The sequence below is a fragment of the Callionymus lyra genome, chromosome 8 (assembly GCF_982586985.1).
Source record: "Callionymus lyra chromosome 8, fCalLyr1.hap1.1, whole genome shotgun sequence".
Taxonomy (NCBI): Eukaryota; Metazoa; Chordata; class Actinopteri; order Syngnathiformes; family Callionymidae; genus Callionymus; species Callionymus lyra.
The window spans coordinates 12,511,158-12,536,411 of record NC_141825.1 but is presented as its reverse complement, the minus strand read 5'-3'; the positions used below and the strand labels follow the sequence as shown (position 1 = coordinate 12,536,411).

Here is a 25,254-nt window from a genome sequence, read left to right as displayed (position 1 = left end):
AAGGAGCGGGATTAACGTCTGACCCGGTGTCCGTCTGATCTGTGTCCGGAGTGAAACAACAGATGGGCACGCAGGTCAACACAAGATTAAATACTTTTAAGTGTGTCAAAAATGTTTTTCTTAAAGCAACAAGAAGGGCGAACGAAACAAATCAAATCCATCTACCAATAATATGCTTTAAATTCCCAGCGGCCTCCCACTGTGGAGACACCTGCTTTTACGTTATTTAATTTAATTGGGGGTTTATTCTCATTTTCGCTTTTTTTTTAACTTTTAAAAATATTAGTAACACCAATAATTTATATATATTTAGAAATAATAATATTTCGATTTTATTTCAACTCTAACTTCATGCTAAAATGCTCTTTTGTATTTGTTTCAAGGTCAGATGTCAAATGTTACACATTAAGGACATAATAAAAGAAAAAGCTAGTTAAAGTGTAACATAGTGTATTGTATTAATATTTATTTATCTTTTATTTATTCTTCAAAACCACATGAGAGTAGAAGATTCTTAATGACACTTTTTTTCTTTTTCAGAACTCTTATTTTACGCAACATATTATATATTGAACATAAATATGTCTCTATAATATCTGCTTAACCCGCAGGAATAGAAAGGGTAAAACCAGCTACTCTCATGTTCAGTGATCCCAAAAGGTGTAAAAATGACCTCTAAGTGTTAACCCTACATGCACTCGAGTAAGCATGTTCTACATCTGTAAAAGGTGTTGGTCAAAAACTAATGCAAACATGGCGAGTGTCTCGTTAGATGCCTCTATGGTCACGTCCCTACAGGTCGCCGGGGGTCAGGGGTCGCGATCTGGACCGTCCCCCAGAGGACAATAAACAGGCTGGAGAGTTGCGGGGGTCAGGAGCAGCCTGAGCTGGTGCCAAAGGTCAAGGGCTGCTAATTAAGTGGCTATTTCCTGCGATTCCCCGGTGACCAGTGGACTGTGAGATGGACTCAGAAAACACACAGAGAAGTCAATAGATGAGAGGTTAAGGAAAACAAAAGTAATTGGAGCACTAAATCTGAAAAAGAGGAGATGCAAATGCTAAGTCCTCTGTTTCTCCCTTTTTTCCCCATAAAATGCCACAATGGGTTAAAGGTCTTCATAATTAACTTAATGGTTAAAAATGTTTATTTTGTTTTAAGGAAATTATAATTTCCTTTGTCATTGTTATAATTATTATTTTATTTAAAATGTATATTAATTATAGTATAATTTGGTATTTTGCTGGGTTCCAGCAAAAACGCTAACAATATATATATATATTTTGCATTTTCTATATAATAAATTATAAATTGAACAAGGTATATCATCTCACTTTTTTAAATATATATTTTTTAATACAATAATATATGTTTGATATGTTGTCATTAATCTAAATGTTTATAATGTACATTCATTACATTTAGGTTAAATCATTTAAAAGTAACCTCTAAATATAGATAATTTTAATGCTGAGTCATTATCAGGTTTGGTTCAATTTCCCATAGCTATCATTAAATGCATTTTTTAACTCGATTGTATTATTTTTTTATTTAACTAATAAAAAGATAACGTTTTTGTTTGTTTTTTCATTTACATTTTTATTTTCATTTATTCTGTAATATATATTTATCAATCTACATTGTATACCTTGATTAATAGAAAGTTAATAATCTGTTTTTTTAAGAAATAAATATGATGAATCTTTTACTATTTTAGATTTTTTTTAATTTTTATTTAAATATCAAAAGAGTTTGAGCTTTCCTACATAACCAAAATGTATATGTTCCGAAAGGAGACAATGAACTGACATAAAACATCTTCTATAGTTTAGAGCTTTTTTTGGAGGGAAAATTAGTCAGTTCTGTTTGTGCCTTTCATGGGTTTGAAAGAGTTTTTTGTGTACGCACTTTTAGCATGATAATGGCGCCGGGGCCTGTGAACTCCTCTGACACTGACCTCTCTCCAGGAATGTGAATGGTACGATCGGAGGGCTAACCGCGCTCGCCTTAACTCCTAATCACGCTGATTTAATGCATCCGACAAGTCCCTGGTCACCCACCTCCCCGCCTCAGAGGGTCGGACCTCACCCTGGACTCTGGGCCCCCGAGCTTTGAGGAGTTTAGAGGAGCCGGTTTGAAACAACGGGAGGCCCCGTTTCTCCGTCCCCGGCCCGGTTCTTCTTCTAATCAATTGGTTCCTCCTTCAAGGAGCTAATGCTAATTAGTCTGAACTGTTTAGGATTCTTCAGCTAGTCAAAGTTAACCGTTCGGATCTCAAGAGTCCTTTCAATTCCAAACATGAAAAGAGTTGTTTCTTTAAAAAAGAAAACACACACTTTAAGTGTGTTTTCTATTGATATGTGTAGTGATATGGATTCACGTTTGAAGAGTGATGTATTATTCAAAAGAAGAAGTAAAACAGTGTTAAAATGTCAACTTAAGTTTATTTCTTTACATTGAGTGTTGAGAAGTTAATTGTGAAAAGGTAAAATGTAACAATATGGATGCTATTAGATCTTTATAACCAATATATGTACATGCAAAAAAATATTATTACATTATATTTTCGTTTAATCATTTCCAAAATTAACCCTTTTCCTCAAATACATGTTTTTTTTAAAAGCACCATCTGAACATTGCAGAAAATGGACAAATCTTTATTTATTCTAATCAATGAAAATTATACATATCAAGATATCTTTCCATTTCAAATTCATAATCTTTGGGTCATGAGACTCCTGACTTCTGGTAAATAATACTTAACTACCTACTTACAAATATATTATTTGAATTAGCAAGTGAGTTTTAAGAAAATTTCCAAAAACATCTAAATGATTCTGGTCAAGGATGTTGTACTTTCTGATCCTTTAGGCACTAGTCAGTACTAGAAAGCATCCTTATGTACTGGCTTATCTGATTTATTTATTTATTATTTCTTCACAAAAACTTTGTATTTGGAGATTTATTTGCATAGAATATGTTTTTATGTTAGTTATAAAAGAAGAAAATGTAAAAAAAAACAGGAGCAATATCGATGTTCTATGACAGTAAGAGCTGGAAATCACCCACTGCACAACCTCAAGCAATACGCTCAAGATACTTATTTTTATATATATATTCAAAACTCTTGTTTCTCTGTGTGTTTTTAACCATAATCTTCAATACAACGACCACAGCATTCCTTCTTCTTGTCGCTTCCAACCAACGTAGTTTAAGTGTTTTAATTAGACGCTAATGTCATCGTGTGTTTACAACACAGCAGTGGTCGGAGTCGTGTTAACGTTCATCTGCTCTAAAGCGCCGCTGCTCCTCCGAGAGAGTCATGGCACCTCCATAATAGACCAGCGGACTCATTGAGGACCCTCCTCCGCTGCTGTTAGGGAGAAGGAAGATGGATTGGAAAATAATGCAACATAAATATAATTAAAAAATGGAAGTGTTTTTTGTTAAGCTTATTAGAAATATGGAGGAAATCGAAATGCTAGAATGTTTATGTATTTCTTGGTGGAATTTATTGATTAAAAGAAAGGGAAGGAACTATGACTGATGAATGGATGAAATGGTGAATGAATAAAATGGCTGAATATTAAAACAAAAATATATAATATAATATATAATTTGTGGTACAAACCTTAAGGTTGGTTGTTATATGCATGTGTTTACTATCAGTCACATGGATAAATAAATGGATGAATGGAAAAAAATAATGTTTGAATACACATGAACTTGGACTCAAGAGCACAACTATCCATTATACTCTGAAAGCATATGAATACATGGGAGCTTTTAAAGAAGGTTTTCTGTGGTTATAGTGGCTGAACGTCAAAATAATGACGCAGGCGATGTTAGAAATTGATGTGGTTATTATTAATTAAAGTGGTTTATTTGTGAAGGTCCATATAACTCCTGTATGCCTCAACACTTTATTATTTAATGACTTTTCTTCATATATATCTTTACAAAGCATTTTGAAGGCTTTTATTTAAATTTTAATTACTGGGTAATAATAAAATATGGTTAAAATATGTAGACTCGGCAAAATTCTCAAACATTAGCCGTTTGACCATCTAAAGATCTGTGCTTCTATTATAATTATTTAATAAAATATTTCTCAAAATTTGATGTCTAGACACACATTCCTTAAAATCTCTTATTGTTAAGGGTTTATTTCCCTGCTGAGACTGAAGAACTGTATCAAGTCAAATGATTTCTGTGGATAAAAGTGGGGGTTTGTTTCGGAGGATGCAGGTCGTGGGATTTGAGAGTCACGTTGATCTCATCGCTCTGAGCATGCTCAGTCGCGGAGGAGGCTCATCACTGCTGCACCTACTGTCGATTGGCATTTTTCAAAACCACGTTCCTCGCCTGCTCCCCTGTGATTGGCCGAGACTGATTACAGCCACAGTCAGGGGTGAAAACGTTAAAAATGGCCGCCTCTAAACAGCGCGTGGAGAGGAGACTTGTATCAGATTCTCGCTCTGTTGAAAAATTATTAACGTCCATTCGGCATTGGCAGCAGAACCGAGCACCTCTGCAGGAATTTCCGAGCCACATTCCAACAGGCTAGTTTCCACTGATTTATCATTCAGTATTTATATGGACACAAGGGAGTTAAACCGTGTCTGATGTGTGACTGCTGTGTTAACCTTTGACCCCAGACTGTCTGGAGGACCACTGTGACAGAGAATCACGGTCAAGGGGAAGAGAGAGGAAGGGGGGACAGGCAGGGGGGGGTGGACGGCATCTGATGGGTGGAAGGGCTCCGTGTCTGGGAGTGCAGAACTCAGACAGTCCCAGACGTCTGTGTGAGGGGAGACCGTGTCGCATGCGGACCCCCTTTAGAACCCCCAAATCGGATACTGTCTGTTCCCACTCACCTCCGTGGCCCTGAAGGGGGACGATGTCTAGAGGCTGGCGGAGAGACGGTTCCCATGATGTCGGGGGGGAAAAAAGTAAAGACACAAATAATCAGACTAATCCTTCAGATGCAGATTAACACCCTCTTTATTGCACCGATCCTTTTCTCTCTCTCGCTGAAACTTGCTTGGCACCAGGCTTTTTCACTTTAAAGGTTGACCATTTACATACATGCCGATTACACGCCCACATTGTCTTTACGGGGCTTCATATTTGTCTCTCGGCGTAAAATCACAATGAATGAAACGAGTGCTCGGAATTTGAATGAGTGTACAATAAATCTGTGGGTCATTTTGATGAAAATTAAGTGGATGCCCTTTTTTTCAAAGTGGTCCTAATTCTACCTGTAATTGGGAGCTGTTTTGCTAATGCCTGAGTACATAGTCATTAAGAAATTTAAAAAATGTATCTTTTAAATGTATATCCCAATAAAAAAAAACAACACCAATACTAGTTATATAATTCTTTGAACATTATATATAACATATTTATATTTGTTATCCTCTCATAAATATATGCTAATGATAGTTGTATAAACAATTTCCCGAAGGAGACCTCCTGAGGGATCAATAAAGTTTTTTTTTACCTTATAACTACTGCTCCATCATTCACCACCAAGTATATCTTTTTTTTGTCTTAAAGTATATGTATTGTTTATACCTACAGTATACCATAGAAAGTATACCCATATAAAGTTGGCCAAATACAAGTTTTAGGTAGTGACCGATTGAGATCAAGCGTCCATGAAAGAGTTCCCCCAAATGAGACTGACTGAGTAGCTTGGTTTGTATAAGCCCCTGGTCCTCCATCTCAAGAAAAGCCTCTTTGAAGAGTTTTATGTCTGAGAACATAAGAAGAAATACGAGTGTTAATAAATATTATCGCTGAATTTTGTTCGGGTTTATTTTAAATTTGAGCATTTGGTCAAGGTACAGCGGTGCGTCATTTTAAATAAACCCTATGTGTTATGAAATATTATGATATGTTTGTAACCTATAGGTTCGTCACTTGTATATTTTAAACGTTTCTGTTTGTTACCTAAATGTTTGTTACCTAAATGTTCATAACTAAATTATCTGTAACCAATATATTCATAACCTATATATAGGCATGTGTTCTTAACTAATACGTTTGTGACTTCCATGTTCGTAGACGATATTTGCATGACCTACTTATTTTTATCTTACTTGTTCATAATCAAAATATTTGTAACTGATTTCGCGTAACCTGTATGTTTGTAACAGATTTCATAGCTGATATTTTCATAAGCTACATATTGCTAACCTAAGTTTGTTCGTGACCTACGTGTTTGAGACGTATATGTTCGTAACCAATATATCCGCAACCCATGTGTTCATGAACTCATTATTTGTAACTTATTTGCTCCTAAACATCTACATATTTTTAATTGATTGGATGTAACTTATGTGTTATTCATAAATGTGTTAGTAACTGTTACTTGGTATATTGGTAACCTATGTGCTCATAATCTATATGTTGGTGACCCACATGTTCGTATTAAATTAATCTGTAACTGATATATAGACCAATATAGTGGTAACCTATGTGTTCATAACCAACATGTTTGAAAGGGTCCAGACTCACATATAGACTAATAGAATGGAATACTTTAGTAACTGGATAAATAATTATATCTAGCGCTCTGTATGTATTTTTTCCTCTTCAAATAAACAAGTAAAAACATTAGTTTTCTTACCAAACCAAGAAAAAAAAAAAAAAAATGTGACTAACAGTTTAAAAAGCCACATGTTTTTTGCTGTTGGTTAACCCTCTTCAAGACCGCAATGTTCTATTACAAAACACGTTTTCTATTCATTCTTTGTTAAGTGTAACAGCACATAGCTAACTGTCTACAGCCAGCATCTGACACATAGACGTCATAGAATCGGATGCAACACTTGCAACACCGTTGAGCATCCTTAGCTAGTAGACCCTTGCGATCCCAATGACTGGTGACACAACGAACCGCATGAACTGAAAAAAAAAAAAAAAAGAAGACGGTGTTTGACTTCCATCTACACTTGTGAGCGAGGTGGTGTCGTTGCCAAGGACACTCTCCGGCAAAGGTGAAAATGTGAACTTTGACATCACACTTGATTGTGGAAAATGTCGAATTCGTTTTTTTCTTTAACGTTCTCTTTTCCCGCCTGAAGTTCAGAGCCCGAGGGTTGACGTTAGCATGAGGAACAAGACAGAATTCTAATGTAAGAATCTAAAAATAACGAAGTGTAATGGGTGAAGAGAAGGGTTTTCTTAAAGACGTACACATGAACACACGCTCATCCATTCCTTCTGCTGGCGATCGTGATGAGGTGACTCAGAAAACATGTTCGGTAACTCCTCGTTGCTGTTTAAAGCAGAGGCAGCTCCCTCTACAGGTAACACACAATTCTACATTCATATCTACAAATTAAAATATGCTCACACTCTGCCAACCAACGCAACCTGCCAGCTCTCACACATACACACACACACACACACACAGGGCTGCTGATAGAAGGCCCCCCAGACCTCCCGGGTGATCCGCAGTGGAGCGTGTAGCCACCTGTCAATCACCACATCTCGCCCGCCTTAAGAGAGACATTTCGTCTGGGACAACAGCAGCCTGTCCCTCCCCATACATTCTGCCTCCCCTAGCAACCGTGACTGGATGACTGAGGGGCTTTGTCCCTACACAACAGGAGTCCACCATTGAACCCAGGAGCTCGTAGCAACCATAACTAGAGGGTGCCAGAATAGGGGTCTTTTTTTTTCTGTGAAATGGGGCCGAAACCTCTGTTCTTGTCCGTACGTCTGGGATTCATATCACGGCCCTGAATGGCGTCCCCTCCTCCTTTTAAATGCTGGTGTAACGGAGCGTATGAAGGGGCTAGCGGCGAGCGGATAGGATCATGGTTAATCTGCTGTTCCTCTCCACTGTGGTCTGATAGGGACACTTAAGCAGCCTCTGTGGACAGTTAGTGGCATGTGGAGGCCTGGGGGTACCTGGGGCAGCCCTGGGCGCAGGGTGGGCCACGGGCGAATAAAGGGGGAGAGCGAGGGAAACAGGGAAAGGTGTTTTGAGATACTGATCGAGCTAATTCGAGGAGCAGATGTAGAAGATAGAAGAACTTGCACTGTGGTAGAGTTTCACTGCTCAAAGTAGCCTGACTTAGAAAGATTTTAAGGTTCCTTGGCTCTTATTAATAATTAAGATTGTTCTACACTGTTTTTTAAAAATCTCAGTGGCGTCATTTAAACCATCAGATTTTCCAGATTTGAATCTTTTTTTTCCAGCTGATTTTTGTATTGTTTATACTAGGATACATTTGGTTTTTTTTAAACATTTTATCCTGATTTCTTCAAACCATATTTTTACTTTTCAATTACTGTTCATTTATCTTCCTTTGATTTAATACATTTGTCAATAATGTTTATTTAAACATGTATTTGTCTGTAAAACAGACAGAAAGGTTTTGAACATATTTTAGTTATAGTGAGAGATGATTATATATTGGTGGTATTCGGAAGATCCTGCTGGTAATAATTTGCCAGTTACTACAAAAAGAAAAGAAAAGAAAACTTTTACGTTTATAATGCACTTCAGTCTGAATAATTAGCGATTACATTTGTTGTTTATTTTTATTTTTATGTTGTTAAGGGTTGCTATGTAGAGCTTTGAAAAACACTGGTAAGACTACTGCATTTGAAAAAGAAATAAGACAAAAAAGAGTGAATTATTAAATACAGCAGAGAAATCCCTTTCAGATTTTCCGTTGAAGTGTCTGACAAAAGGAGTGATGAGAATGTTGACCGGTTTATGAAGAGAGCCAGGAAACCTTATGAACGTATTTATGGACTTGTGAATGCTTTCACTCAGGCTTTTTACGGCTCTCTTTAAACAAGAGGGGACACGTGTCCCTGAATGCATCACTAACAGACGCGTAAAAACCAAGGGGCAGGGGAAGAGCTCGTGCTCCGGGGTGGCTCCCGTTTTAAACCCTGGTGTTTACGAGATTCTTTCTTTTACCTCAGATTACAACGACATCTTGTTGGATTGTGATCGTCACAGTTCTATTCCCAGCTCAATAGCAACATGCTAGCAGCTGAGATGAAAGTGGCGACAGACAACGATGCTGGGTTTGTTTTAAAATGATATGAATTGAAATCATATTTCGTACCCCTGAAATATTATTATCTTTTCACTGTTGTTGGTTTATTTGTTTATTTGTAAACAGCATCACTCAAAACTTTCCTTTCTATTCTTATAATTTGTTCTTTTTGACTCAGTCTTGAAAGTTAAACTATTTTTATAATTTGGAAAAAAGTTTTATTTTCATCTTCAGAACACATTATCACCATGTTGGACGAAGATCATTTTGATTTTGCTCACAAAATGGGACATTTCCCTTTAAATAAAGACTTTGTGCTCAGCCAGTATGAAACACCAGTGACAAGAACCTGTGGTCCTGATCACTGCCATCGGACTTGGGTTTTTTAGTCCGAATTGTAAAAGAAGAAAACGAGAGAAGGTGCTTAGACGCTTCTTGATAGTGGGGGCGGAGGTTAAAAAGAGTGTTGAGAAACAAATCTTGTCTCAAACATTCACAAAAAGGACGCCAATAATTCTGAAGAAACATTTATCAGTCGTAGTGGCAACAAGGGGTAACTATAGAAAGGGTTTGGCGAAATGGAAGTCACTGAAAAACACCAAAGACAGGACAGTCAGAGATTGTGGTTCTCATCAGGCAATCAAACAATACCAACAATTCATTTACTCCTATTAGAAAACAAAGAATATCTAGATCTTGTTCAAAAGAGAGGCAAGGAGGTAGCTGGGGGTGCATCATAGGTGTGGACATCACCTTCACTTGTGCTCGAACGCTTTTGTGTTTCAACGACAGGTCTGGAATTGGTGACAAGCTTGTTCGTTGTTGAGATGCTCAAGGAAGCCAATAGGTAAGAATCCCATCAGCATGTCTCTAGTGAGGGTTTAAGGAGGTAAGGACGGCTCTTGATCAGTTGTCCTCAACCTCCAGGCCTGAGCCCTGTACCGCTCATGAGGCATTTGATGCCAGAGAGAAAACAGTATTTCTATCATTTCTGTTGTATTTATTATTTCTGTCTAAAAGGTGAAATAAATTCTAAGGATAAACAGGTTGTCGGTGCAGGAAAGTAAGTAAGTAAGTAAGTAATTTATATTTATAGAGCGTTTTTCCAGACCAGGGTCACAAAGCACTTAAACAATCAAAACAATACTCAATAAAATATATACTTTAAAGGTCAAGATAATACTGAGAACAACACAGGAGTTCCAGAAAATCAGGGGAAAGCCTGCACGAATAAGAATGTCTTAAGATGTTTCTTGAAGGAGTCAGTAGACTCCATCAAGCGAAAAGAGAGAGCAAAATCATTCCAAAGCTTAGGAGAAACAACCTGGAAAGAATTTCTCTCCTCTGGTCCTGAACCGTGTTCAGGAACCATCAGTAGATTCTGATCCACAGACCTCAGAGCCCTAGCTGGGATGTAAGGCTGTATCAGATAACTGATGGAAGGTCTGACCATGAATTGTTCTGAAAGTAAGAACCAGAATATTAAAGTTGATGCTGAAAGAAACTGGAAGCCAGTGAAGAGTTTTAAGGATCGGAGAAATGTGAGTTCTTCTACTTGAGCGGGTCAGAATTCTCAATGCAGAGTTCTGAATCAACTGCAGGCGAGACAGCTCCTTCTTGTTAAGACATGAAAACAAACTGTTGCAATAGTCCAGACGAGAAGACACAAACGCATGGATTACAAGCTCCAGATAATGTTGTGTAACATTTTCATAAAAGGATTAAAAAAATTCCGATAGGTTGAGTACCCTGCTCTTGATAGCATCACACAGTTGGCCGGGGTACACTTTGCTGGCATTCAAAGAGAGAGCCTTTTACTGAAAGAACTAAAGACAATGCAAGTTTAGGTGAAGATATGACCGTGCAACTTATAGGGAATGATTCTATGATATATATTTAAACAAATGTTTCCAATAAAAAATACTAAAATAGAGAAAAACACTCCTTGCTTAAAACATGTTAATCTTATCAAATAGTCATCAGTAGTACTTTTGAAATTGTTCTCATCTAATTGGATTGACGGCCCCTGACAACAGTCCCAATATATAATGTGGCCCCTTAGAAAATGGAATAACCCACCCTTGTATTAGTGTAATTGAAACAATACGATTCCTTCTGAAACATCATAAGGGGCTTTCAGGACTGGCTTGTACATGTTTTCCGGGCTTGTAACGACGACAAAAAGGCAGAAACGGACACGATGACTCACCAACTCTTAGAATGGAATTGGTCAAGAACTGACCCCATTGTTACAGTTGGTTACAGGGAGAAGAAAATGAAAAGCAAGAGTTTAATGAACTGCTGTCAGCCGAAGAAGATGCATGGGTGTCTCAGGGAGCCTCCGCCGCTCAGACTATAAAGTCACTTGTCACAATGCGTGCGTCACAAAGCTACCCTGGATTCAAACCCCGACACAAACACTTGTAAAAAGTAGAAAAGCCAGAGTCAGGTGTTTCCGCCGCGACCTCCCACGTCGTCCTTTTTTTTTTTCCAGGAATCTGACGTTGCATTGGTGGAAGATTACAAACTAATCTGAGGCAACAAGCAACATCGCTGGCATGCAGAGAAAACATGCTTTAGCTGGCATGTTCTTTATCATTAATGAGCGTCTCTGTGGCCCCTCTGTTTGGAAGTCCGTTTTTGTGCGCCGCCATTCTCATCCAGGACGCCTCTTTTCCCACCCTTGGCTTCCCTCCACCTGTCAATCACGGAATCCTGATTGAGGCAGTCAGTCATCGGCCATAAAAAGTGAGGCCTCGCTCTCTGACTCCTCCGCCGGCGCCTCCTTCTTTTTTTTTTCATGCCTCCTTCTTTCTACCCCCTCACCTTTAACACGAGTTCTTCCTGAAGGTTTAAAAAGTTTAGCCCGAATCAAGCTGACCATTGTGGTCGCAGTAAAAGTTCAGACCCGCTGCTGTCTGAAGATACTTCTGGTTTAGTTGGAGCAGAACATTTGTTATTTAAGTGGCTGATGAATAAACATGAGAAAAGTTGGGGTGGGATTTGGGGGGGAGAACGTGGACGAGAAGAGGCCCGGTGTGTGTGTGCAGGGGTGAGCGTGGAGGGGTATCTGGGGCATTAAGGGAGGCTTTCTTCCCAGCAGGGCTGCATCTCGTTTAATTGGAGCACTTGTGGCACCATTACCTCCTTTACTCAAACACGTTACTGATGACAAAGGAAAACAGCGCTAAGCTCGCCTTCGTTAGCCGGAGGCCGGGAGATGGATTCCTTCGTGCGACTTATGTGTGGGAATAATCCCCCGAAAATGTGCTGCTGAGATTGACCATGATGCGACGGGGATTCTGGGAGAGGGACTGAGAGATGAGATGATTCTTCACTCTTTTTTTTGAACATTTGCTCAAATAAAGAAAAACTTTCATTAAAAAAGGTAATTTAATATTCCTCAGAGACTCTTGTTTAACAAGAAGACGAGTTTTGGGATAAAATGATCTCAATCAAGAATTTTTTTGTTTAAAATGTAGTCCTTGCTTCATCACTCTTAATAAAAATGGAATCACACAGCGACATTAGAAGTTCACAACTGGACTCCCTGAGACGTGTAAAAGTAATGAAAGGAATGTGAAGAATTATGATTTTTACTTATTTTATTTAAATAAAAAAAGTGTATATACATATATTATGTCCATAATTATGGATGAATTGCTGCTAAACACAAATGGCAAAAGTTATTAATAAAAAAAAAGTTTAAAAGTTATAAAACATATATAATACTAATAATAATATGTGGCCTGAACTGTAATGTGAAATAAAAAAACTTAGTTTTACTGTAATGGTAATAACACCCCCTTTTTTTTCATTTTTAGAGTTTCTTCTTTTTTTTGCTGCATTGAATTTAACTTCTATTTCAATATGTATCACATTTTTTTTCAACACAATTTGAAATTGAAAAATGAACTGAAAACGCTTTTTTAAGTGCTAATTATTTTATTTGTTTAAAACTCACTTTAAAGTTAATTTTAATTATTTCAATTTCAACTAATCGATAAGAGTAATAAGAATTGCATTAGTCCTAATGAATTAAAAAAGGTAAATTATTAGTATTTCAGTTATAATAAAATATTGCAAAAATCACATTTTTGAAGTGTGGGGATTACTATGCATTGCTAACTTAGATGAAAAAAAGCAACTTTTATACATTTTTAGAAAACATAAAATGCTAACTTGTTGTTTGTGAGAGTGATGTCCTGACTGTGACCTCACACTCTTCCTGTCTTCTGACCTCGGGTCATGACATTGACACGGGTTTGTTGAGGGTCATCAGCAAGTCCTTAAAAAGCATTCAGGGCATGAACTTTAACTCTTTAGTCTGACCTCGAGGGCCGAGATTATCAGCCCTCAAAACAAATGAAATGCAGTAGTATGTTCAATAAATGTTAATTCTTTGTATTGTTTTCTTCTTCTTGATACTTTTAGTCACTGAAGAGAACAATTAAGAACAGTATTATTATGTTATAAAAACCGTAATGCAATTGTTAGAAATGTCATTTAAGATCCATCCTTATTGCAAATATCACTTAAACTTAGTCACATAATCACAAAAATAATAAAGTAAAACAGTAAAAAGCTATTTAAATTCACCTTCAAACACCCTAGAAATGTTTAATAATTTCAACTAGAATGACACAATTACAATAAAGAACTTAAAAAGAAAGTAAACTTTATATAGAAAACCAAAAGAATTTCTAACACATTAATTCATATAGTTGATTGAAACATTTATTTGTGGGTCAAGTACACACATACATCATAAGTTCAAAACCATAAACACAATAAATATACAACATAAAGTATTTCCTTACACGTGCCACAATAAAAAGAAAGATTGAATATTTATCTCAAATAAATACATAACTAATTTGACTAATACAACAAACAAGAGATTCACAGTCATATATCCATTATTAAATATCAGAAAATGTCCTATTTTAAGGTTTAAGTCTTCATTACTTTGATTTATCAACGCAGAAGAAGCAGCAGGTGCGAGGGTCAGTTCTGCTCCATGGTGAAATTGGACTCCACTCTGTCAAGAACAGATACAAATAAAAATAAATTTAAATTTAAAAGGTAAATTCTAATATTTCATAGGTATGAGTAACTGTTTTTGGCTCTAAAATTGATAAACATACAGTCATTCCTACAAGTGCTGCCCCTCACAAGGTCACTAGAGATGAAGACACCTGCATCAACAAGCTCTGAGGGTCAACTAAACCTGTGAGGTTCAGCATTTTCCAAATGTACTCTCTGACGAAGACACGAGTGGTGCCGCGATGTCTGCAGCCCACGTCCTCCCTCACTGCACGCTCGTGGACTCACGTGAAACTGGTCTGTGCTGCCACCAGGAGGGGGGGATGCGCAACTACAAGTGTAAGTGAGTAAGTAAGTAATGGTTATTTCTAAAGTGCCTTTCTAGACCAGGGTCCCGCTATATATATATATATATATATATATATATATATATATATATATATATATATATATATATATACTTTAAAAGGCCAAGACTCATAAGACAACCACAGGAGTCCCAGAAAACCAAGGAAGGATTTCTCTCCTCTGGGTTGGAAGCGTCTTCAGGAACCATCCGTAGATTCTGATCCATAGACCTCAGAGCTTGAGCTGGGTTGTATGGCTGGATCAGATCATTGATGTAAGGAGGAGCCTGACCATGAATAGCTCTGAGAGTGAGAACCAGAATTTAAAAATGAATCCTGAAAGAAGAGTTTTAGGATCGGAGAAATGTGAGTTCTTCTACTAGAGCAGGTCAGAATTCTTGTTGCAGAGTTTTTTATTAACTGCAAGGTATGCCGTATGTCAAGAACCACTGTAACACAGACCTAGGCAGTCCCACTTCATCCCTTAGTCCTCAGCAGGATCTGGTGATCAACTGTGTCAAAGGCTCAGGACAGATCCAAGAGAACCAGAACAGTGTTTTGTCCCGAGTCAGCTGACATCATGATGTCACTGGACACTTTCAGTAAGGCTTTCTCCGTAGAGTGATGTCTGAGGTCAGTCTGATCTAAGCCTGGCATGCTTAAATGCATTCGGGAAAACCCCTGTGGAAAAGGAGAGGTTTACCATTTTGGTAACCCTGGGACATAAAATACTTTAATAAAGAAGGACGTCTGACGAGCAAGAGAGGGTTTCATCTTGCTCACCAGTGCCGAAATATCAGCTAGAGTTACAATGTTAAAGGAGGACCACAAGGGGTTCACAAAAGGGGAGCGAATTTCGCTTTGATCAATTTAATTTTGTCAGTGAAAAATCTCAACAATGCATGAGAGGAAGAAAGTGGAGTCACCTGTCAGCGCCTGCATCATCATCTTCATGTCTGTTTGTTGTGGTGAACAGTTTCATCCTGCATGACTAGAACACTAAAAACAAACACTCACATATCTTTGTTGTGCATGTGGTTGTTGTAATGCAGGACTGCTGGAGTCTCTTCCTCGTCCTCTGGTAACTGGACACAGAAGGATACAAAATAACTACATTGTTTTTGGATGAAACTGCTGACTTTTAAATTTTACATGTTGTATTTATTTAAATGATTAACATAATGACCTTCATCCAATAGTTTTTGTTTATTAAAAATAAATTATAATTTAATTTATGATTCGTGACCTCAGTTTCCCACACCAACCTGTAAAACCAACATGTTCTGGCTATTACAGAGACACTGTCTCTTTAGAGGACACCAGTTATTGGTTGGTTGAACACATAAAGTTCTCAAGCAAGTAAGTTCACACTCAATTTAATAGGATTTATTTGCAGTATTGTAATACAAAGTTGTAAAATAAATCCAAAATCGAATGCTATACTTTGTAGTTGATAACTGTGTTTTTTGCGTTTATTTTGATGAAAAACGTATCACCTCGTAACTATTTATCTTGTGAATACTTTGACTAATATAATCCAAATTGTAAAAATCTTCATTGAGAATATAAAAAGCTACTATCTTGATCATACAACTGTGGACATCTTTTGAAAGGAAAACGTTTTTCAAATAAATAAATTGTGTTTTAAAATGAGTGGATCTCATCCATTATGGGTTGGCTAAGATGAATCATCTGCTCTATGAAAGATGATACAATGAAAAAGATAATAAGATTAATTTTTTTTCAACATACTGTGAATGTCTTAAGGAATGCAAAGTGGAACTGGCACCAGCTTGGTGGCAGTTACTAAAAGATATTTTATGAACTCTCTCACCTCCCAGTAAGGCTCGTCATCAAAGCAGTTATCATCCGCAGCGTCTCCCCAAATGGGTAACCTTAGAATACTACCTGGACGAGAAAAACGAAAAATCAAACCCCCCTGAAGAAAAGCAAAAAATCAATCTTTTCTCCGTCCCTCACCGACGATGATGCCTCCGCCGACACCGAAGCAAATAGCTACGCACAACCCAGCGGCCTGGTGACCCCCTTGCTTGGTGGGGACCATGTCCTTGTGGGCGCCCTCGAAGTCAAACGTGTTTTTCAACCTTAGAAATGGAAACAAAACGTGACTAAAACCACTGAAAACTCAATGCGGTGGACTCACCCTTCTTCACCGTAGACAGACACCGACGCTGCAGCAGCAGTTATAGCTCCCACTATTCCACCTATGACCCCGGGCATGGCGTGCAGGTTGTGGATCCCGCACGTGTCCTGGATCTTCATGTACTTCTCCATAAATGGCTGCAGGACATTAAATTAAATTCAGTTAAATTAGATCATTTTGAGATTATTTAAATTTGAAGACCTACCGTGAGGTAGATGTATCCCAACGTAGAGACGATGCCGCAGCAGAATCCAACGATCAGAGACCCATATGGCATCAGCATGAACTCTGCTGCGGTTCCCACGGCAACGCCTCCCGCTAGGGTCGAGTTCTGGATGTGAACCTGGGGGGCAGAAGAAGAAGTGATGTTAATAATGAAAAGCAGCGATTGTCTCGGCGGTACCATGTCCAGCTTCCCGTGTTTCTGGAACAGACTGGAGACGGCCACCGTGGTGAGGACGGTGGAGGCCAGGGCCAGGTACGTGTTGATGGCAGCGCGGTGTTGACCATCGCCGTGGTCGGTGATGGCAGAGTTGAAACTTGGCCAGAACATCCAGAGAAAGAGAGTACCTTTATATGAAAAGAAAAAATGATATTACAAGTGACCACAGAGGAGTCTTTTTTCTTCAACTCACCAATCATTGCGAAGACGTCCGAGTGATACACTGAGCCCTGCAGGCGGCTGCTCTGATTCAGATTAGGCCTGTAGAGCATCCATGAGATGGACAGACCATAATAACCACCAAATGTGTGGATCACCATGGAGCCGCCTGCATCTCTAGCCTTTTGTACACATAAATACATACGTATTAATAAGGCTTAAACACATTTTAATTTACATTATTAATTCCATATTTTGATCTCAACAGAGTTTCTTAAGTAACTTAACTTGACCTAACATATGAAATATACAGCAAAAAATTAAATACTTAATAACTAATTTTTTGGTTTTATTTTTTACTTTATCCAAGGCTCTCATCTTTTCATAATTATTCTTACCTAAACAAACGTTGAGTAAAAATATTAATTGAAAATGAGGTGCACTTATAAACATATTCCTATATTACCTTCAGTGAAGCCTTGAAAAAAAAATGTTTTGCAAAAACAAACAACTAAACAAATAATAAAGAATAATAAAAAAGAATAATTCTGCGGCCTCAAATTTCCCCGACGTGGGAAGAATAAAGGTGTATCTTGCACTAAGTTGGTGGAACTATTTAAAGAAATTCATGCGAGCCATCAATCATATAACACTGAATAAGGCAACATTTGATCATAAATAAAGAATTTATCAAGAGCGTATTACTCTAAATGTTACTTAGTTAACAGTCACTTTTTATTATAATTATCATGTTTTTACTTATTTCAGTTTATATTTATTTTTAATTTATTCTATTGTATACTGTATCCAAAACAATACTGTTGTATATACATATCAATACAATTATATCTATCTGTCTTTTTATACATTATATGCACAATACTAAAAATATTGGAAAAATAAAATATAAAAAAAATCTGATTTAATTGTGCAGGGGATACACGTGACTTACATGTATGAGGTCCAGGATGATGTATTCTTCGACGGCGAACAGGGTGATCCCAAAAAGAGTCAGAACCAACAGCTGGACTGGACTGACTTTGCCCAAAACTGCTCCATAAGCAATTAAACAACCAGCCACACAGAAGTCTGCGTTTATGAGGCTACACAGGGAGTCGAGACAAAAAATAACATGATTATGAAGTGGACTGTAGGCTTACTTTTCCTTAAGAAATTACCTTTCTACTCCAATTTTGATTTTCCCATCAGTGTAGTCCAGCGAGTGAAACCATCCCTGCATCAACAGCGCCCACTGGAGGCCGAACGCTGCTATGAGGAAATTGAATCCGACCGCACCAAAGCTGTACCTCTTCAGAAAAGTCATAAGAAAACCAAATCCAACAAAGATCATGACATGGACGTCCTGAAAACCTGGAGAAGAAAAAAAAAATCAGGAATGTTTCAGACTATTCAAAATCAAAACTTAAATTTGAAAGAAAATTGCTAATAATAATACTATAATGTACACTATCAGTCTTGAGAATTGATGTTCATTTTTTAGTTAAATATTGAGTATATAAAGTCAGATTGGGCTCATCATCACGAGGCAAAGGAACATGAGTAGGAGGAAGAGGGAAAGCAAGACGAGTGAATAAGAGTCAAGGACAAAACAGTAAGTTTGTCCATGTTTTGACAACATTGAGGAAACGTGTCCGATCATCATCCCTGTCACAAGAATACAGGTGTATCCATCAATCTTGAACTTAACACTTTTTATTATTTAATATTTAAATAAAATCAATTTTGATGTGTGAAATTCTTCTTTGAAATTTCGTAACCCTAGGTCGTAAACGTAATTATATTGTTATTTAAAATATTTGGATACTTATGTAAAGTGTTTGACTGGTAAATTGGACAGTATTCAGGGCTCTGTCACAAAATAAATACATAAAATACACAAATGTATAACACATAAACTTAGCACACAAACAATGAAAGAAAATATTGTCTGCTTTAGTTGTTTAGCATCAACATTAAACAGGTGACACTGCTATTAACATTTAATAAAACCAAAATACATATTTATTAATTTAATCAACATTAATTTTGCTTGAGAAGATTTTAACTTATAGTTTTCCGTTTATTTTGAATTACGAGGCGGGAAATATTTAGTCTTGAAATGTTTGTTACAGGTGAACAATTATTTAAAAGTAGGAAATACGATACGAAAGATCCAACCCATTGTTTCCCACTAGTGTCAGAACAGTGATTGTACAATGCAATTTGTACCTCAAATGCGCTGTTGCCACATACCGCATACACAATTTTTTTTTTCAGGGAAAGTTTATCGTTTTTATCTTGCTGGTTGCAAAAAATCTCTGAGTACTTTATATGAAACACTGCTTGTTTGCCACAGACTCCCCAAACAAAGTTATGTAGTGAAGAATATCAGTAAAATACACAGTTCTAGACATTAAACCAATAGTTGTAGAAAACATTACAAAATAAAAATGGTATCTATTGTTACTTTAGGGTGTAAATTAGATCAACAGCTGTTGCTATACTTTGTTTTAACTAAAATGTATCTATTTTTGATATAAATAAATGTTGGCACTGTTGAGGCAACTGTATCGGTTACATAACACAATCTAAAATACAAGAACTACAGTTCACCGTGCTAATCTCTCATCTCTCATCTTCCCTGGCCCACAAACTACAATAACACAAGACATTTAAAACCATGGGAAAACAAAAGCAGGGGAATGTTGGTGAACAATCAGAACTTTCAGCAGGAGATCCTGTAAAGATACTGTGTCAAGAAAGCCATTAATCACCTGAAGTTGTTATTTCCCAACCATGATGCTGACGCTTAAGTTGTCTGATGTGCACGTAGAGTAGTTTAACACTCTCAAAAATTAACTAAGTTGATTTCAAAAGAAAGGACAAGACAGATCGAAAGGTAATTTATCAGGGTATAGATGACCTTGGTCATCAACGTGACAGTGAGAGAAACACAAGAAACTTACTTGGATATCTGAAGTAGAAGTCGTTCTCGATGTCACTGGAAATGTTCTTGGCTTTTCTGTGTTCTACCCAGTGAGTGTCCGACTCTTCATTATAACGAATAAAGACGCCGAACAAAATGATCATGGCCGTCTGCCACACGATGCACACTGCCGGGAGACTTAACCGCACATTAGTGTTTTTTGTACGGTCGCACATGAGCCTGAAGCTCTGGACTGCACCCATTATGCTTCCAAGAAGAAGAAAAAAAAGAAGAGAAAAAAAAAGGGAAAACACTTAAGAAGCCATTAAAGATGAGTTATCATTATCTAAGATGGTTGTCGATGGAGGGATTTTCAGCATCTTAAGCACTTCTGGAGAAGACTGTTTGAGGTCCAAGAATGACACGCCCACTGTCACCGCCCCAACACGGCACCTGTGGCTACACTCACATCTGCCGACTCGGACCTCATACTTATTTACTTTAGAATTAAGTAGATTAATTAGGAAATCAAAAGGATGTAAATGCTTGGTTTGCGACACAGAGAATTTGACACTAGTGTGAACATAAAAAATTATCCAACAAGGACAATTCTTGGGAAAGGAGTGGTGAGAGGTGGGATGTTATCGTTTCCTCTCCTGTGATGCATTAACTGTAAATAACACGTAACCATGCAGGGCCCCACGAGACATCAGGAAGATGCACGACAGGTTTGAGTCGGTCAAGCATTGTCAAGTTCAAGGACAGGCTTTTGTTTTGTTTTTCTTCTGCACCTTACTTCGCCTTTAAATATTAACATCATATTCACACGTATATTTGATGTTACGTTATCCATCTTCTCGTCTATAAAGTATAGATGTAAATATAAATATCATCAGATATTAAAGTGGATATTAAAAGAATAAAAACACTTTCATATACAGCATCTGAGAGTATCAGAAATAGATGTATCTAGATATTGTATAAACATTTTAGGAAACACATTATTAATTACAAAATGGTTTTATACGAGTTAAAACTGAAAAAAAAATTGCATCACAAAGTATTTTGGGGACATTTCCTAAAATAAAAAAGGGTGTTTGTATAAGATTATTTCTAAAAAGAAAAAAACAACAACAAAGAAAACACTTTAAAAAAATGGTGAAAATGATGTATACAGTGAATTAAACAAAATGGGGTTAGCAGTTATAATGATTTTTCAATAACACTAAAATAAAAAATAAAATAAAAGGATAATTAATTTTAAGGTTTCTAGAGCTTGAGTATGAACAATATATTTAACCTTAATAGTAATTATATAATACTTGTATACAGTATATATAAATAAATGAAGAGAACTTTGAGTAAAGGAAAAATGTGATAGAAATATACAATATTGAAAAAAAAAGAAAAGAAATATATATCAGTACATGTTAGAGAATAGAAACCTATGCACAACTAAATTGCCTTATTTTACAAAGTACACACAATTTAACTTGATGTTTTACCAAATAAAAAATGTTAACTAAATAGGAAAAATAAATAATCAACAGCTGAAACTGTGTAGAAGTTTCATACTGACCTCCTCAGGGCCATAAAATACAGGATATTTGGCTGCCAGGATATACTTCGCCAAGATTTGTCCCAGACATTGCTGTCATGTGGCGTCAGGCAGGTCAAACACACGAGACTAGAGACGGAACACAAGCCTTTTAAAAGTCAACACGTGTCCAGATACAACAGGGTTGTAACACTGCTGCTCCTCTGCTTCAAACAGTTCTCAATATTGAAATCAATGCAAATTAAACGAAAAAGTAAGAAACATTACCCAAAATAATTAAGTCAGAAAATGTAATTAGTTAAGAAATTTAAAAACATTAATATTGTATACAGCAAAAAAAAAAAAGTTTAAACATCCACAAGGATTTAAACCAACAACTAGAACCAAATATTAAACATAAATATGTAAGTATATACTGTATATATATATATATATGTGTGTTTGTGTGTGTGATATAAAGTAAAATTAAATAGAAGAACCCGTTTAAAAAAAACATTTAGAAATATTTTTGAACAGACAGGAGTACTCGCACCGTGTCACAAGAAAAAATAGCGGTGTTGGCAGGTTAACGGATGAGTACATTGGAATAATAAGTTTGCACTGCTGCCATAGTGACGTACTTCAATTAAACTACAAGCTCACTGGGGATTTAGAAAGTGTAAAGAGGTCACGATCAAGAGAGATTGTTTGATTTTTAGACATATTTCTTGAGGAACTATGATTCAAATACAGATCCAACATTTGTTTTAGATGAATCAGCAGCTTAGTTACGTTTTAAAAAGACAACATAAGTTGAAAAAAAAAATGGACAACATGTGTCAGTTTGTCAATGCAAACAACGAGCTGAGTAAAATGAACGTTAAAATGAAAAGACTTTATTAACAAATGTAAACGCAAGAGACCGCGTTGGAAATATGGCGCCATCATGCGACGTTTTATGGAGTCGCCGGCAAGTTTGTCTTCAATCTGACTTGTATGTTAATGTTTTAAATTTAGTCGTACTAATATCCTATTTGAATATATTAAATATGATTAATAATAATAATAGATTGTATTTAAATTTATTAGGCAGGAAACCATTGTTTTTTTATGCTCTTTCAATTATAATATATCAATAAAAAAGAGGGAATAAATGTGAATTTGTAAACGAAAATAATTGTGGAAAATATAAACGGAATCATATTCATAGGTGAATTTATACTGTAGATATATTTTTAAATAAGGAAATTGATAAATAAATATGTATAGAAACTTTATCATTTTAAATGCATACAAAAAAAATGCCTGGTGACCAAAATAATTTGTAGAAACAGATGAGATAGTGTATTGATATGAGGTTGTATTTGCAAATATAATAAAATAATTACAAAAAATAAAGATAATAACCGATTACAAGAAAGGCAAAAGACACACAATGTTAAAAAAAGAAGAAGTTTTAATTAAGACGATTAATACCAATCAAAATATACACAAAATATCATTATTCGTCCTTCAAGTGTTCAATAATTTGCTGTTCCAACTTGTCAAAATCTTCTTTGGGAAGCAGAAACTTTTTTATTGTATCTAAAACACCTTCCTCTGTGGCTTCCTCGTATTCCTGCAGGTTTTTAAAGGGCAGGTGTCCTGCCAGCTCACAGAGGGCAACATTGAAAGAAGTTTCCTGTTTGACACCAAAGCAAGAGATCTTGGGCCACAAGATGATACGTACGCCGTTCCTGCAGCTGCGATCCATCTGACCTCGGGTGGAAGTGTCAGGGGGGCATCCCCGGGTGAGGAAAAGATTGTGACAAACGTCAGCCTCTACGAGAAAGTCGGTGACTCGACAGATAGCTCCGGCGACTTCATCCACACTGGCGGACTCTGCGTAGAACATGAAGCCGGCTGGGAATCCAGAGAGGCTGTAAAAGCCAATCTCGGGGAGGAGCGGATTGACCGCCGTGGTCTCGATGTAAAGTTGGTGGTCCAGATAATATCCGTGCAGATGTAGGTGATTGACAGACGCAAACGCTCCCAGACTGTTGAAGCCCATACGGAAGCCTGGGTCCGAGCTCATGAGGACCGACTCGATTCCACTTTGGATGGCGAACCTGGTCAGAACCTGGGGAAGACAACGTGATGGTTCCGGTACGAACAGACAATGTCCAAACTCCAAGGGGCTGACGTTGACCAGGACGACCATCTTGGTCGATGAAGATGCCTCCTCGTCCTGGGATCTTCCTGCTTCATTCCTCCACATCTCCAATATGACCTCATCTGGATTGATCTTATTAAAATTAAATAGTTGGCCATTGAACTCCTGCCGGATGCTGCAGACCTCCTGAGGTTTCCTCCTCTCCACGCCTCGCTTTTCATTCAACTGAGCGACAAAACCACAAGGCCCCGGCAGGACACGAGTCCGCAAATCACCCAAATTGTAGCGCAGGAGTCCTTCCTCCCTCCGGTCGACCCATCCTGTTTTAATAGTCGTGTCAAACCGCGTAGAAGGAAAATCCTCGTGAGGATTATTACCTGTTGTCCGCCTCACATTGATGATGAAGTCTTTGTGGCTGTAGACAAACTGGAGTGGCATTTTCAAATCTGCATTTAAAAATATATATATAATATTAATAACTAATCATTATGGCGTGCAACAATATATACATTTAAATATATAATTGTGACTAAATATTGCTTTGCATTATAAATTAGTATTATCCCAAAACGTATTGTTATTGAATCAAATTAAATAAAATACACACCAAAGTACTGCTCTTGTTAAAAAGATGTGTCGCCATCTAGTGACAAACTTGTGTTATACATACCGGTATTGGATTCAAATCTACAATAATATCTCACTAATAACGATCGTGGAGCCAGTATCTCTGTGCTTTATTTAACATGAACATTTCAAGAGAACACTAGGATTATTAAAAACAGAGTATTTTTAATCATGGAGTCTTGAGAAATAATCTTAACAACTAACACGTTAGCTAGCATTGTAGCTAACTCTAGCGAAGAACATGTTCTGTAAACACTCACCTTTTGATTGGAATCTTGTTTTAGTTTACTTTAAAAAAGCACAACCAACAAACTCAATCCCATGATGTTAAATAAGGAGCATTTTAAGAAATGTAATAACAAACGAGCTTCAACGAACACATGCGCTTCCTGTATAGTGCGACGTTTCCGGTTTATTTTTACGAAATAAGAGCTTCTAAAAAAAAATACTTCGATAGGGGAATAAAAGATTAAAATGTATTAGAATTCGATACTTTGCAAAACTACGTGTTATCTGTGATCGCTGCTTTATAATAATCATAAACGCTTTACACAACACAAGTTGATGTATTTTTTACAAAGTAAGGAAATGTTTCATAATATGCCAATTTCCTTTAATACTATTGTGTAGTTTCTTCTTCATACACTGAGTTAAAAAGTTAAATTGTAAAAGTATTGGACATTTAAAAAAAGAAACCTATCTCTAAGCTGAAACTACTTCTTTTTTTTTTAATCGACCATTTAATCATACATATTAAAGTATAAATATATTTAAACACACACACAGGGCAGCTTCATGAGATAACAAAAGAGATGACAAACTTTCCT

General features: G+C 36.8%; 2 protein-coding genes across 3 annotated transcripts; both read right to left on the bottom strand.

Moving 5' to 3' along the window:
• Positions 1-13,746: 13,746 nt before the first annotated feature.
• Positions 13,747-20,501, bottom strand: rhcgb (Rh family C glycoprotein b). The gene is made up of 11 exons (XM_087796740.1): positions 20,152-20,501; positions 18,364-18,556; positions 18,138-18,288; positions 17,220-17,367; positions 16,988-17,154; positions 16,790-16,927; positions 16,585-16,721; positions 16,401-16,525; positions 16,255-16,328; positions 15,438-15,505; positions 13,747-14,068 (listed from the first exon to the last, which is right to left on the bottom strand). The coding sequence occupies exons 1-11, from the start codon at positions 20,372-20,374 to the stop codon at positions 14,035-14,037; spliced, it is 1,458 nt and encodes a 485-aa protein (XP_087652866.1). The 5' UTR covers positions 20,375-20,501; the 3' UTR covers positions 13,747-14,034.
• Positions 20,502-23,149: 2,648 nt separating this feature from the next.
• On the bottom strand, positions 23,150-24,819 carry gdpgp1 (GDP-D-glucose phosphorylase 1). Of its 2 annotated transcripts, XM_087797518.1 has the most exons (3): positions 24,688-24,819; positions 24,178-24,246; positions 23,150-24,120 (listed from the first exon to the last, which is right to left on the bottom strand). In XM_087797518.1, the coding sequence occupies exons 2-3, from the start codon at positions 24,236-24,238 to the stop codon at positions 23,150-23,152; spliced, it is 1,032 nt and encodes a 343-aa protein (XP_087653644.1). In that variant the 5' UTR covers positions 24,239-24,246; positions 24,688-24,819. The 2 variants fall into 2 exon arrangements, with proteins under 2 accessions (XP_087653644.1, XP_087653643.1); XM_087797517.1 differs by having other exon boundaries at positions 23,150-24,246.
• Positions 24,820-25,254: the final 435 nt, after the last annotated feature.